The sequence below is a fragment of the Chelonoidis abingdonii genome, chromosome 3 (assembly GCF_003597395.2).
Source record: "Chelonoidis abingdonii isolate Lonesome George chromosome 3, CheloAbing_2.0, whole genome shotgun sequence".
In the NCBI taxonomy this organism is placed as follows: domain Eukaryota; kingdom Metazoa; phylum Chordata; order Testudines; family Testudinidae; genus Chelonoidis; species Chelonoidis abingdonii.
This window is the reverse complement of record NC_133771.1, coordinates 60,339,148-60,352,143: the sequence shown is the minus strand read 5'-3', so window position 1 is coordinate 60,352,143 and position 12,996 is coordinate 60,339,148. Positions and strand designations below refer to the sequence as shown.

Below are 12,996 nucleotides of genomic sequence, written 5' to 3'. Positions count from 1 at the left end.
AAGTCCTACCTCCAGCTTGTCCAGGCCCTGCAGGTGTGGCTGGGCAGGACTGCCTGGCAAACCCCTTACTCACCAGTGTGGGGTTTGTATATCCCATCACACCATCCCTAATCCTAATATTTCATGCTATAATATTAGCTAATTCATTTTTTATTATACTACATAATTCATCTGTAAGACAGCCAACAAGAAGATAAAAAGCCATGGTTATCACTCTGTGATAAGTAGAGATTAGCATTACTTTAAATGGAATTACATGAAAACTGTACTTTGTATTATTTCTTTACCACATTATTATAAAAAGTATGCAGAGTTGAAATTTATAATGGACCTCTACTGATTATGTATAAACCTGTTATTCTAAGTAGTATCGATCTTTTCCCACATGGCTTAGTTTCTTGATTTGTTGCATTATTGTAAATATGAAGTTAAATGGTGAATTCATATAAGGTGGAGTGTCACTAGTATAATGGATGAAGCATAATCTTGGTCATAGAGTCCAGAAACGGAAGAGACTTATTAGGACAACTACTCCATCTCCCTGCCAGTTCAGGACTGATCTCCATTGTGCACAGTGGACAGGTAGCTTTAAATATGCCAAGGGACAAACTTCCATTGGGTGACTGATTCTACAAGCTAATATATCTCACTGTCATTTCCAACATGCAGGCACCTGAAGCAGGGAAAATGTTGGAAGTGGAATTTTTTCACATAGTTGTCAAATGACTCCAACATGTTCTATTCTTAAAACCATCTAATCCCTGTGTATCCAGTTCTTCATTCAGGTTATGAAGAAAAAATTAATGGGACTTGTTCCAAAACAACTTGCATTGCAAAGGAGGTTTATTTAGAAAAAATATGGTTGTCTTTTTTTTCTTTTTTCTTTGTTTTGGTAGCCATACATAATTGCCATGCACACTCCTCCTGAAGTGCAAAATGAGACTCAACAGGAAGTGTGGAGCCAGGGAAGTAGTATGTTATATGGGGAAATAATAGAATTTCCTACTACGGGATGGCATGTACAAGAAAATTGAGGCAGAAGGTCAGTTTTCATTATCGGGCCATAAATCTGGTTAATCAGCATACACAAAAATCTGAAGTGTAGATCAGCACCTTGTCTAGAAGTAGTAAGTTGTTAAATTCGCTGGCTTAAACCAGGGCTTTGGTTATTCAAGGCTGTTTTAACATTTTTCCTAGCTTGACCAAGAGTCTATGTTGTTTTGGAACTCAGGATGATTCTAGCTATTTGGGGAGAATCTCTTCTAATATATCTCTGTTTCCTAATGCAACAAAGGTCTTTTTCCTTGCCTCCTCTGAACCAGGAGTCCTCTGAGCCTAAAGGTTTTTCATTGACTTCAGTTGGAACAGAATTAGTCTAACACTCATTGATTTGAGAAATTCTACCGTTGATGACTATTTCCATTTCTGTCCAGACATGAGATTGTATAGTAATTACACCTGCTCTTAATGGGTCGATTTCGGTAGAGCCCTGTTCTAAAAAAATGTTAGTAGTTAGGGCCTGGATCCAGAGCTCATTGAAGTCAGTGGGAATTTTCCCACTAATTTCAATGGGTTTTGGATTAGCCCTTATTCCCTTGTGCCTCAGTTGTGTGAAGTTTTCTTCTGGATTCCAAGAATACATGTAAAATATCTACAGGAGGGAGGAGGAGAAGGAGATATATGAGCTATACAAATAATAAAGAAGTAAAAAGAATGGAGTTATTAAAACCTGTCAGTCACTATGAAACATAAAAATGCCGGGATTATTTAAATGATGGAACTGAGGGGTTCCTTTGGAGTTGTTAAATTCTATTGATTCAGTAATTGTCAATTAAAAAATAAGTCAATCTGTTTTTTTAATAAGTCCTGAAATAACTATTTATGTCACAACTCCAAAAACTTTGAATTTCCTTGTATTTGTCAGTTTTAAATGTTAAACTATTTTTGTGTGTTCACATATGCTACAAACTAAGGGTCTGATCCTGCAAACACTTACACAATGGGTGACTTTACTTGCATGTAATGGCACTACTCCCACAAGTCAAGATACTCATATGCTGAAGTATTTGAAGAATAGGCCCTTAAAGCACACAACAGGTATATGGCACACTAAATGCAGCTTAGTGCTTGTTTTCTACTTGTACCACAAGAGGGCAAAAAAGACTCACCATAAACCTTAACTGTATGCAAACTGAGTAGAACCATATGGAGTCCACTCACAACAAATTCTGACTAAGCAGAAAGTAAAACAAACAAACCAGTGCAGTCCCCTGTCTATTTGAAAGGCTAATTATTTTTTCTCAGAGTCACTGTATTAAGTATAACAGAGTCATTTTTCCATAATTTAAATATAATGTGATGAACGATACCCTGTATACTAACCTCATCTAATAAAACAACTGGTGTAAGGCAACGTTACCATAAGAATTATTCATAAATAATGGCCCAATTCATCAGACAGCAGAGAACAGAAGCTAAATTATTTTGTATCGAATTGAGGTCCAAATGATTTCAGACACTTTTGTATCAAACTGCATCACTTACACCCCAAGAATCTCTATGTGACTTTCTCTGCATCTTTACTGAGGCAAAACTCCTCCTGAAGCTCAGACAAGTTTTCCATGAGCAAGGACTCCACATCAGGCCCAAACAGAACAACATTAGCAAAGTCACCTCATGTCAGTAACTTCAAATGCAAGAGCAGCAAAACTCAGGATTACAGGGACATGAAGATTCGTCTTGTACAAGGTTTTGCTTCCCATTTGTTTTGTATTTCTTTCCCTGCACATGTTGCATTTCCCTCCCCATTCATGTTGCCAGTTATAGTGTTACGTACAAGTACGCTTGTCATTAGTAGAGCCTACAGATCTGCAGATATCCACGGACCATTTTTGCAGATTGGATGCAGATACAAATTTTGTATCCATGCAGGGCTCTTGTCATTGTGCTCTTTACTGAGTCTGGGGCTGAGCAAATACATTATCAGTTCCTTTAGTGACCCTGATGCTCTCGCGTCATTATTTTAAAAAATGTTTATATTGCCACAGCACCAAGAAGCCTCCATAAGGACTGGATCCCTAGTCTGAGAGGCATCATTAAATAGTCCCTGCTTTGAAGATTACAATCTAGGAAGATTGCTTTCCTCTTAACTAAACAAAACTCGCACAACTTCACTGTTGAGTGTGAAAACATGCCCCACCACTTCCAGCAATTCAGCAGCCCCATGAAGCTTGCCCAGGGTGCTGGCTCTACCACAGTGCTCTTCTACACTGCTGGTTCCATGGCTGTTTTTTTCCCACCCCCAACCTCAGCAACCCCTCCTGGTTTTCTGCCTGCAGAAGAGGTCAGGAACTAATAGCAGGGAGGCAGATCATGTGGGAAGTGCAAGCCACGGAAGGAAGGTGTTCAAGCAGGGCTGATTTACCCAATAGGCAGACTAAGCACATGCTTAGGGCACCAGCAAAGCAGGGGGCACCAAAAAAAAAGGAGTTTTTTTTTTTTAAAATTTGATATTTGATATTTCAAAGAAAGCATCGAAGTACTGTAGTCATCCTGGGAAAAATCAGAACTTTGTTAGACTTCCTTACACTCCAGTACACACACTTGCCCTGTTTTTCTGTTCTCTTTTTATTACTTATCCCCACCTAAACCAGGGGGGCATCCTACTAACACACATCGAAATAATGCGAGGAAATCAGAGACTGTAACTGATCATCCTACTCCTGGTGGTAAAACAGACATTGTTCTAGAAGGTGTGGATGTGTCAGAGACCGAACCTGCTCATGTTGTAAATAATAGGAGAAAAGATCCTGGTATGTCGGTTGATTTCAGTACCGATGATGTAGCTTACTGGATAGATCGTGGACCAAATGACTGTCAACACCACACTGAGCTATTTGAGAAATCACGTTGGCTTTTATCATGGCAAACAAACAAGATATTGTCCACAAAAAAATATTTTTCGGCATGAAAGCAAATGGTGAGAAATACACTAGAGAATGGCTACTGTATTCACCATCAACAGGGTCTGTGTACTGTTTTGTTTGCAGTTTGTAAGTATCTTAATCAAAAGCCTATAAATGTTTTATTATTTTTTGCATGACATTTAGCTACGTTATTTGGATTTCATATTAACACCAAATGAAAATGTATGTATAAAAACATACAGCAGTTAGAGATAGAAAAGACCTCCTAGGTCAGCTAGCTTACTTCATTGCCATACTGCACAGTTATTCTCTACAGCATATTTCTTAGCGTTGATTTTACAAGTCCTAGGAAATGGAAGAATCCCACCATTTCCATTGGGACAATATTATGCAGCCTAGTTGCTCTCACTGTCAGGAAACAGTCAGATATGTTGCACTATATGGTAAAGTTTTTTTATTAGTTTCTCCTTTTGACTTTTACATGCTTGGTAAATGTGAGTTAATGGCCATAGTAAAAAACTGCAGTGCTTTCTGTCGAGCCTGCAGATCTCTCAGTGCAGGATACTAACAGCTAATTGCTGTCCAGGGATCCAGGACTGGTTCTGATAATACCACCCATCCTGCCACCACAGAGAGGCCTAGTATACCATGCACAGGTTGAAATATTAGTTATATGTGTACTGCTCTTGCTCTGCTGGTGCTTGGTGTGGATTATGAACTGCTTCGTGCTGACTGGGAGCTCCGTGGTGAGAGCATGATCCTCTGGCGAATCAGGACGCCACTCCCTTTATGTTGGCCCTGACTGAGCCACATGGCACCATTTTTCTTAATTCACTATTGCCTGAACACTTCTCCTCAAACACATACAACCATTATGGAGAACTTTCCCTGTCTTCCCATGTAACTCCCTCCCTCAACTGGCCTGGCACAGGAGCTTGGGAGAGGTGGGGCAGAGAAAGCGATGTCCCTTATAGCCAAAAATTTCAAGTATATGACTTTGAAGAGCCCGATTTGCTTGAACTGTTACTGAACGGATCCATTGAGTGAGTCTTCAGTCTCCCTTGCTACTTGGAGGCAGTCAGACCTGTGAGCAATGGGTGCTGGCTAAGGTCCTTTCACTGAAGAACACATTAGTTCTTTCTGCCTCCAGAGATGCAGTAGCCACTGCCACTGCAGAGCACCAGCACTACCTCTCTCATTTCAAAACTTCCAGAGGATTTTAAAACAAATTTATTTTTTTTGTCATTTTACAGCAGTTTAGGCACAAACTTGAGGTGTGACTTTGTCTTTCTGAGGATAGCCTTTTGAAACACAGCAACGGCTCTCCCCTGCTGTCAGAGGTATGTTCTTCTCTAAAGTGATAGATTCTGCCATGAAGATGCACAAGATGGGAGCTGTGGGAGCACTCATTCAAGGATATGATTGTCCCTATGTATTCACATGTAAATACCACTTAGACAATAGAGATGAGTCAGTCACACACTGGATGGTTAGTGTGATATACAGTTTTGTTCCCCTGCAGAAATTCTTTTCTACTAATATCACATGAAATAATACCCTCTGTAGGGGAAATACTTTCAATTTCCAAAATATCTAAAAAGTATTCATGTAACTTTTGCAACTTCCTGATGATGGAGTGAGTGAAATAAACTCAATTATGGTATCCTACTTAATTTTTGTCCACTTCTTATATTGGCTGAAGAACGTTTTATAGCAAATTATAAGCTCTGTGCATTGTTCAGAAACACTGCAGTCAGTTCACGATAGCATTTCCCCCAGTAATTCATCTTTCAATGGCAGTGCTTGTCTATAAAAATTGATTTGGTAAAGGAAGTATGAAGTTCTGTGCGACTGTAACAGTGCCCATAGCTGAGGAATCTGCAGTGACTGAATTTCTGGATCTAAATGTATGAGTCTCTACAGCTTGAGTGAAAGGATCAGGCCTATTAGTTTGTAGACTATAAATCTCACACCTGGTCCACCTACTCTAGGGGGCAAAAGGCCCACGCTTAGTTAACATGGGTTATATTATCATACTGTTACTGAAATGAATGGGACTACCTGAGAAGTAATGTGTGAGCATGATATCAAAATGTGGCCACTGGTATTTAGGTCAGTTTCTTTTCTTCATTTCTTCCCAAACTCACCATTACATGAACATATTTCTCTTTAAGTAATTTTGTGCAGCTTGCCACTTTGATAAAGGAAACAGAACTTGAGATTAGTTTAAAACTGTTGGAGTTATAACTAGATCAATGAATTGTCATCAACAAGGCTATGCTTAGCTGCAGGACTATAAGTGTTCTGAACTCACCAGAAGAAACTTATACCATAAAAAATATGCTATTGCAGAAAGATTTGGGAGTAAGCAAATTCAATACACAATGTCAATTTGACAGTGAGAAATATTAGAGACACAAGCTAGATCAGGTAATATATTTTACTGGACCAACTTCTGTTGGTGGAAGACACAAGCTTTCCAGCTACACAGAGCACTTCTTTTCTGTTAGCTCGAAACCTTGTCTCTCTCACCAACAGAAGTTGGTCCAATGAAATATATTATGTCATCCTTCCTTGACTCTCTCATATTCTTGGACCAGCACAGCTACAGCACTGCAAAGTGAGAAATATTATAACTTTTCCAGACCTGGTGACATACATTCAGTAAAGCTACATCTGTATGTGAGTGTATTTTGAATTGCAGAACATATATTGTAAGTCAAGCTTCACTCTTCTCTTTCTCTTCCCATTCAAATAAGACCCATATTGTAGAATATGTTTTTAAAATGTTGAAAAGAGGATAACTTAGAGCTGTGGAAATATATCAGCTTCTAGTAGGCATATTGCTGAATAGCAGTGGGGAGAGAATTATACTAGCATGTTTACTAGTGATGTAAAAACATAGCCATACAATAATTTCAATAGCCAATAACAGAACTCTCAAATATTTCTTCACTAAGTATTTTTCACCTACCTGATAGCTCTAATGATGGTTTTAAGTGCTGGCGTGAGATCTTCTACTGATACATCACATTGGCATCCTCTCTCATCACAAACATCGTCTGTTCCAAGAGCGGTGTCAGCTACAGGATACATTTACAAGCTAAATAACAAGCACTTCAAGACAATACCTGTGCACATTTAGGTAGCTTTCCTCTCATGCTGTCTATATTGGGAAATAAAACTACATTAAGGGAACCAAGTTCTGCTGTCTAGTCTAAACCTAAAAGCAGAGAGGAAAACAGAATTTTAGTAATGAGAAACAGAAAAACGCCTGAGACCTATTAGATCATCAGTCGATCTCCCTGCTAGTGCAGGATTGTTCTCTATAGTCCAAATAGATACTGTAATACCAATACATTTATAATGCAGGTCTGTGTGGCATCTGAGTATATCACATCATGTTCTCTATTTTAGGAAGAAGCAACAGTGTAATAGAAACCATGGCAGAACCACAATATAGATAAAAGACACATATTATAATGATGAATTATTAGTTATTATGTATATAGCACTGTAAATGTACATAGCATTTAACAGAAAAATACAGGATTTGCTCCCTCTTCCAAAGAGCACATTTATTCTGTGTGAGGACAGCTGAATGACCAAATACTCCACTTCAGGTAAAAACTGTTTAACAGAAGAAAGATATAGGATGAAATACATAGCACTTCAGTTGGCCCACATAAGCCTTCTGCCTCTAAGCCACTTAACAATTGCCTTTTGCCTCCCATACTGAGAGCTGAGGGAGCTCTCTGTACTAGCTAGTCTTATGATGTAGAAGAAATCTGCTTATTTTATGCAGAAAATATTTATGCCCCATCCCCTCCCTAATGAAAGCTTGGATGCCTGCCAAAATTATTAATTAACTTTAATAAACTATGTAATTATCCTGCTATAGTATTCTAAGTTCACCAAAGCTACTAATAATTAAAATAATAACTGAAAACCGTACTTAATGCTGAACTTTCCAGGTGTTTCACACTTCTGTTCCTGATTTAGTCTTTCCAATAACTTCCCCCATTTCTGGAATTTCCTGCCTTATCCCTAAATACCATACTAAATGAGTCTCCCTTTATTCTAGTGGTATTTTTCTCTAAAAATCTGATTCGTCTCACTTACACTGGTGTAAATCAGGAGTAACCCTGTTGAAATCAATAAAATTACAACTGTGTAAAACCAGTGAAAGAGGAGATTCTGACTTCTGCAGTTTAAAATAAAGTGCATTTCTAAATGGTGGCCTCTATGATAAAATTCTTGGCTCTTGTTCTAAGTGTAGCTTAATTAATGAAAGAGCTCCTTTACTGGAACATTGCAAAGAAAAATCTGCATAAAGCTGGTGTTGAATGAGACTCATGCAATCTATGAAATTCTCCAGGCAGTTCACAGACACAAATATCTTCAAAATACATTTATAGATACACAACAAAAAGTTCTTGTAAATTTAAGCGAACACGAAAAAGAGGCACTTTTCTTAATAAATTGCTTTCTTTCTTTCTAATATTTCCATTAGCATGAGTTTCCCTCAGTATGATAGGAGCTCAATACAATATGTCAATGATGCTGCTGAGGAAAAGTTATAAACCTTTTTTGATATATATAAGAAATGTGCATATTTCTTTATAATACTTAGAGACTTGGAAATGCCACCCACCCACATCAAGGGGTGGGAGAAATTGATGGGGCTGTTGGTGAAAGGAAACAGCCACAGTAGCAAGGGATGGAGATGTTTGCCAATGGACAATAGGTAGAGACTCCCAGGGGAGGAGCTGGCAGTCATTGCCAGTTGGGGGAGAAGGGTGCTGATTGGCCAGCATTCCCAGCTCTCAGGATTTAGCCAGTGCAGGGCCCTTGTGGAGCCTCTTTCAGCTCTGTTCCAGCTGCCCACCTTTCCCACCTGAAGTAGGAATGGGAACCTGGCCTGACAGATACTGCAGGTCTAACCAATCGCCTATTTACAGGCTCAGGAAGGGATTTCTTCTCCCATGGGCCAATTGGCAAAGGACCAGGGAGTTTTTTGCCTTCCTCACAGCACCTTCAACCCACAGTGGTCTGAGTAGGAACACGCTTGGTACCTAACTAAGATATTCGGGTGGTGGTGTTTATTCGTCAGAACTTGCGGCTGGTTTCCAGTGCAGTTAAGAGAATAAAATGAATGGTTCCTTGAGGTAAAAGACCTGGGATTCTGGTGATGAGCCTTGGGCTCATGTGACAGGGTGAGTCCTTGTGGCCTTCATGGGCAGAGGTCAAACACTGTAGCCCTTGTGGACTGATGCCCCACCATGCTGCACCCTCTGTCCCCCTTGTGGGGGTAGGGGAAAGAGGGTGCTAGGACTCAGAGAGAGCTGAGTCTTGGAGTGTAAGCTGAGGAAAGCCACCCTGTGTTATGAGTTATATGTTAAGTAGCACTATAAACCTGATGTTAGTTACGGATTATATGGTAACAAGCCCTGTAACCCTGGGCCTGTTAATGAGTTCTCTGGTAAGAAACTCTGTAACCCCTACACTGGAACCAATTCAATGCCTGGTATAGGAGAATATATATATGGGCAGGTGGAGCTCCTCCCTTTGTTAAAGTTTAACAAAATTGTAATCCTATGCATATGTCTGTCCTCATTTTGCTGCTGTGTCCAAAAAAGTTTGGGAAGCATGCATTAAGAAGAACTTGGAATTTTTTCCCATTTGCATTCCTGATGAAATAGAAGTTTATGCTCTGATTAACTTTCCAGTGGAATTTTATGGACATATATGCATTCCATTTATGAATTTCACTGATATTTATGATTATGCATAGATACATGGGATAAAATTATGATGTGAAACCCCAGAAAGTGCAAATAAAAATGTATGCGTTCATAACTGTATGTCATATGGTTTGATGCACAAGTTATGCCTTGGTTTTGATTTATATTTTCCAAATGCCATATGTGTTTTCTGTTGTTTAGCAATGTACTTTGGCTACAGTAAAACTGACACTGCTCTGATCTTCCTCACAGCACTATACTAACAATGTTAGTGACATCCAAAGCATATCTGCCTCTTCAAGAGAAATGAAAAGCTTTTATTCTCTTCCCCTTCATTTGTTTCCTGGGAACAGCCAGGTGCTAGCAACAATATTCCAGTATTGATCAAAGTCTAGAAACTCAGTCTGTCTAGCTCCAAACCCCTAAAATAATATGAACAATAAAGTCTGATCTTGTTTCTGAAAGCATCAGGACAAATACTACACAATGTTGCACTTAGATACTATGTTAGACTACTCTAGGTATTGTATGCTCAGATCAAACACACACACACACACACACACACACACACACACACACACACACACACACACACACACACACACACACACACACACACAACTGTACAACATAGTATGTGTTCCAAATATGTACACAAATTATTGAAACTCTTTCCTATCAGTTTAAAGCAGGCTTTTGACTATATATTATGGAGGTAATAAATATTTAAGAGAGACATTAAATTGCAAAAATATGGTTTAATATTTTAAACTTAATTAAAATGTGTGTGTGTGTGTGCACGCGTGTGTGTGCAAGGATGTGGCTATTGTTTTATTTTTCAAACCTGAAGCAGGCGTGAAGCAGTATTGGGTCTGGGGAAGGTTCTAGGCAAAAGTTGCACCACTAGACAGATAGAAAAACAAATAACGTTTAAGGAATAACACAACTGTTTTCCTTATTCTAATAACATTCTTTTTTCAGTGTTAGAAGAATGACTTTTTCTGTGATTCTCTCATTGTCATATGACACTATGGTAAATTTTACTTTCAAAAGTTTTACAATATTGCTGAATTCAGTTGTACATTCTAAGGTGGTCTGTATACATAAACATATGCAGGAGATTATTTTCCCCTTACATGTTTAACTCTTAGGGCTAGCTCCACAAAAGGATTTAGGTGCCACTTTAGGCACCTACATCCAAATGTTTAGAAAATCAAACTCTCTGCTCAGTTGCCACCTAACCCTATAGGCAAACCCTGTAACCCTAAATTCGTTAGATGCCTTAGTTTCTGCTGATCAAGTCTTGTAGGTGCAAACATTTCTGCTGGAGGAAGTGCTCAAAGCAGCCTCAGTCCTGATGCCCAGCTCATGCCTAAACCCCAGCGGCAGCCTCAGATTGGACACTGCCCACCTGTCTCACCTGTGGGGCTTAATTCATAGATGTACTGAGGAAGAGAGAGCACAAGCAGGAAAGAGAGTTTTTGACTCCATAGTCTAGTGGTTAGGGCACCTTCCTGGAATGTGTGAGAGCTGATTTCAAGTCCCTACTCCAATGAACATCTCAGTATTTTATACAAAGTGGAACCTTCAACAGGGGAGGCTGAGGGAGACTCATCCCAGAAAAGCCCCTAGCCCAGTGGTTAGGGCACTCACCTGACAGTTGGGAGAACTGGGTTGAAGTTCGTGCTCCACATCATGCAGAGTGGGAATTTGAACCTAGGTCTCCCATATCCTTGCTGAGTGTGCTAGCCACTGGCCTACTGGGTAAAAGAAGGCCATTGCCAGTTTTTGTGAGAAAGGACTGTCCTGGCTTCAGTGCTTAACTCCAGCTGACAGTTCACAGCTGTGAATCCTTGTAGAGGGAGGTACTTCCCCATAAATGCCTAACTCCCTTTGAGGGGAGGGGCTTAGACAATATTTCTTTAAGATAAAAAGCCTTGTTTTTATTGGTTATCAAATAATTCATGCATGATCCTAAAATCTAAAATTCTGCATGTATAATAAACATTACATAAAGATTCCTATCTAATAATTATCAGTTAGCTTTTAGTTGCCATTAAACTTCCAAAAAATGCCCTGTAGAAATACTGGCAATATTTCATGGAATGGCTCCCGATACTTAATTAAAAAGGAGTTCCTCCATGTTGAGCGATAATAGAAGAATCAGAATTTTTTCTAAAAACAGTTAATTATATACACCATAATTCTACCCTTAAAATTGCTGATCACATCATAATAGTGAATCACTAACTGATCTGTTATTAAGTTGCCATAAAAGGAGAGTAAGAAAGATGGATTATTTTGTTTTGATTCTTTTTAACTTTTAAAATTCTAAAATTTAAAAAATCTATATCTAACTGATTTGTATCGATATAGCTGTACATAAAAACATACCCCATACCTATGTAAACAGCACCCATGTTAAGGTATAGCCATGTAAGGAAGTGCAGGCTATGTGATAAAGTGAAGAGCTATGGGGGAAATATCGTGCATTTTTGACTGCATCATTTGTTGTATTCTGCCCACAAAACTGCTCTCTTGGTGTCAGCTCTGAAATTCCAAACCCCTTGTCCTTGGAGGTGAGTTCACCACTGGAGAGTCTTCAGCCCAAATGCCCAGTTTTGGTCAGGGTTAGCAGCAGCAATGACTTCACCCCTGCAAGCACTCACCCCAGTAGGGCCAACTTCGTCATGGGCTTGGCTCCCTCGCCCTTTCTATTAAAAAAGCAGAGACTCCAGTTGCTGGGTAATGGTAATAAGGGTACTTGGCTTTAAACACAGAAGGTTATGAAGGTCAGTAACAAAAACATTTTTTAAAACTCTAAAAGCATTGCTAAAATAGCAATATATTTGGCATATGCAGAATACATGCTGTGCAATATGGTATAATGGCTTAATCAGCACTCAATTCATGGTTTCACCACTCATGAGTGTGAGGTCATGTGAAATTCACTTAGGTAAAACCTTTGTACTACACCACATTGCATTCTCTCTCTTTCTCTCCCTCTCAGAGCCCATTTGTGCAACTCTTATTCATACTGCTAAACAGTCCCTTTGAAGTCATTGAATACTCATCTATATGAGTAAAATTTGCACAATCAGGGCCAGACCATCAGTTGATGTAAATTGAAATAACTCTATCATAACTAATGGAGCTACGCTGATTAACAGCAGAAGATGATCTGGCTCATAGAGTTCAAATTAGAATGGTGGATTATGTTTTGTAAGATCTTATTAATTAATTACAGTGTAAACTGTCCGAAAATTAGAGGAGATATGTTACCGGTTTAAACAATCACAGAAATATTACCCTATTGACTGACATCA

At 39.0% G+C, this 12,996-nt stretch overlaps 1 protein-coding gene across 1 annotated transcript in view; it reads right to left on the bottom strand.

The window, feature by feature from the left end:
* Nucleotides 1-12,996, bottom strand: part of KCNQ5 (potassium voltage-gated channel subfamily Q member 5) — a 539,982-nt gene that overhangs the window by 10,942 nt on the left and 516,044 nt on the right. The window contains exon 11 of the mRNA XM_075063805.1: nucleotides 6,901-7,009. Coding sequence (XP_074919906.1) covers nucleotides 6,901-7,009 — 109 coding nt within the window. The remainder of the gene's footprint in view (nucleotides 1-6,900; nucleotides 7,010-12,996) is intronic.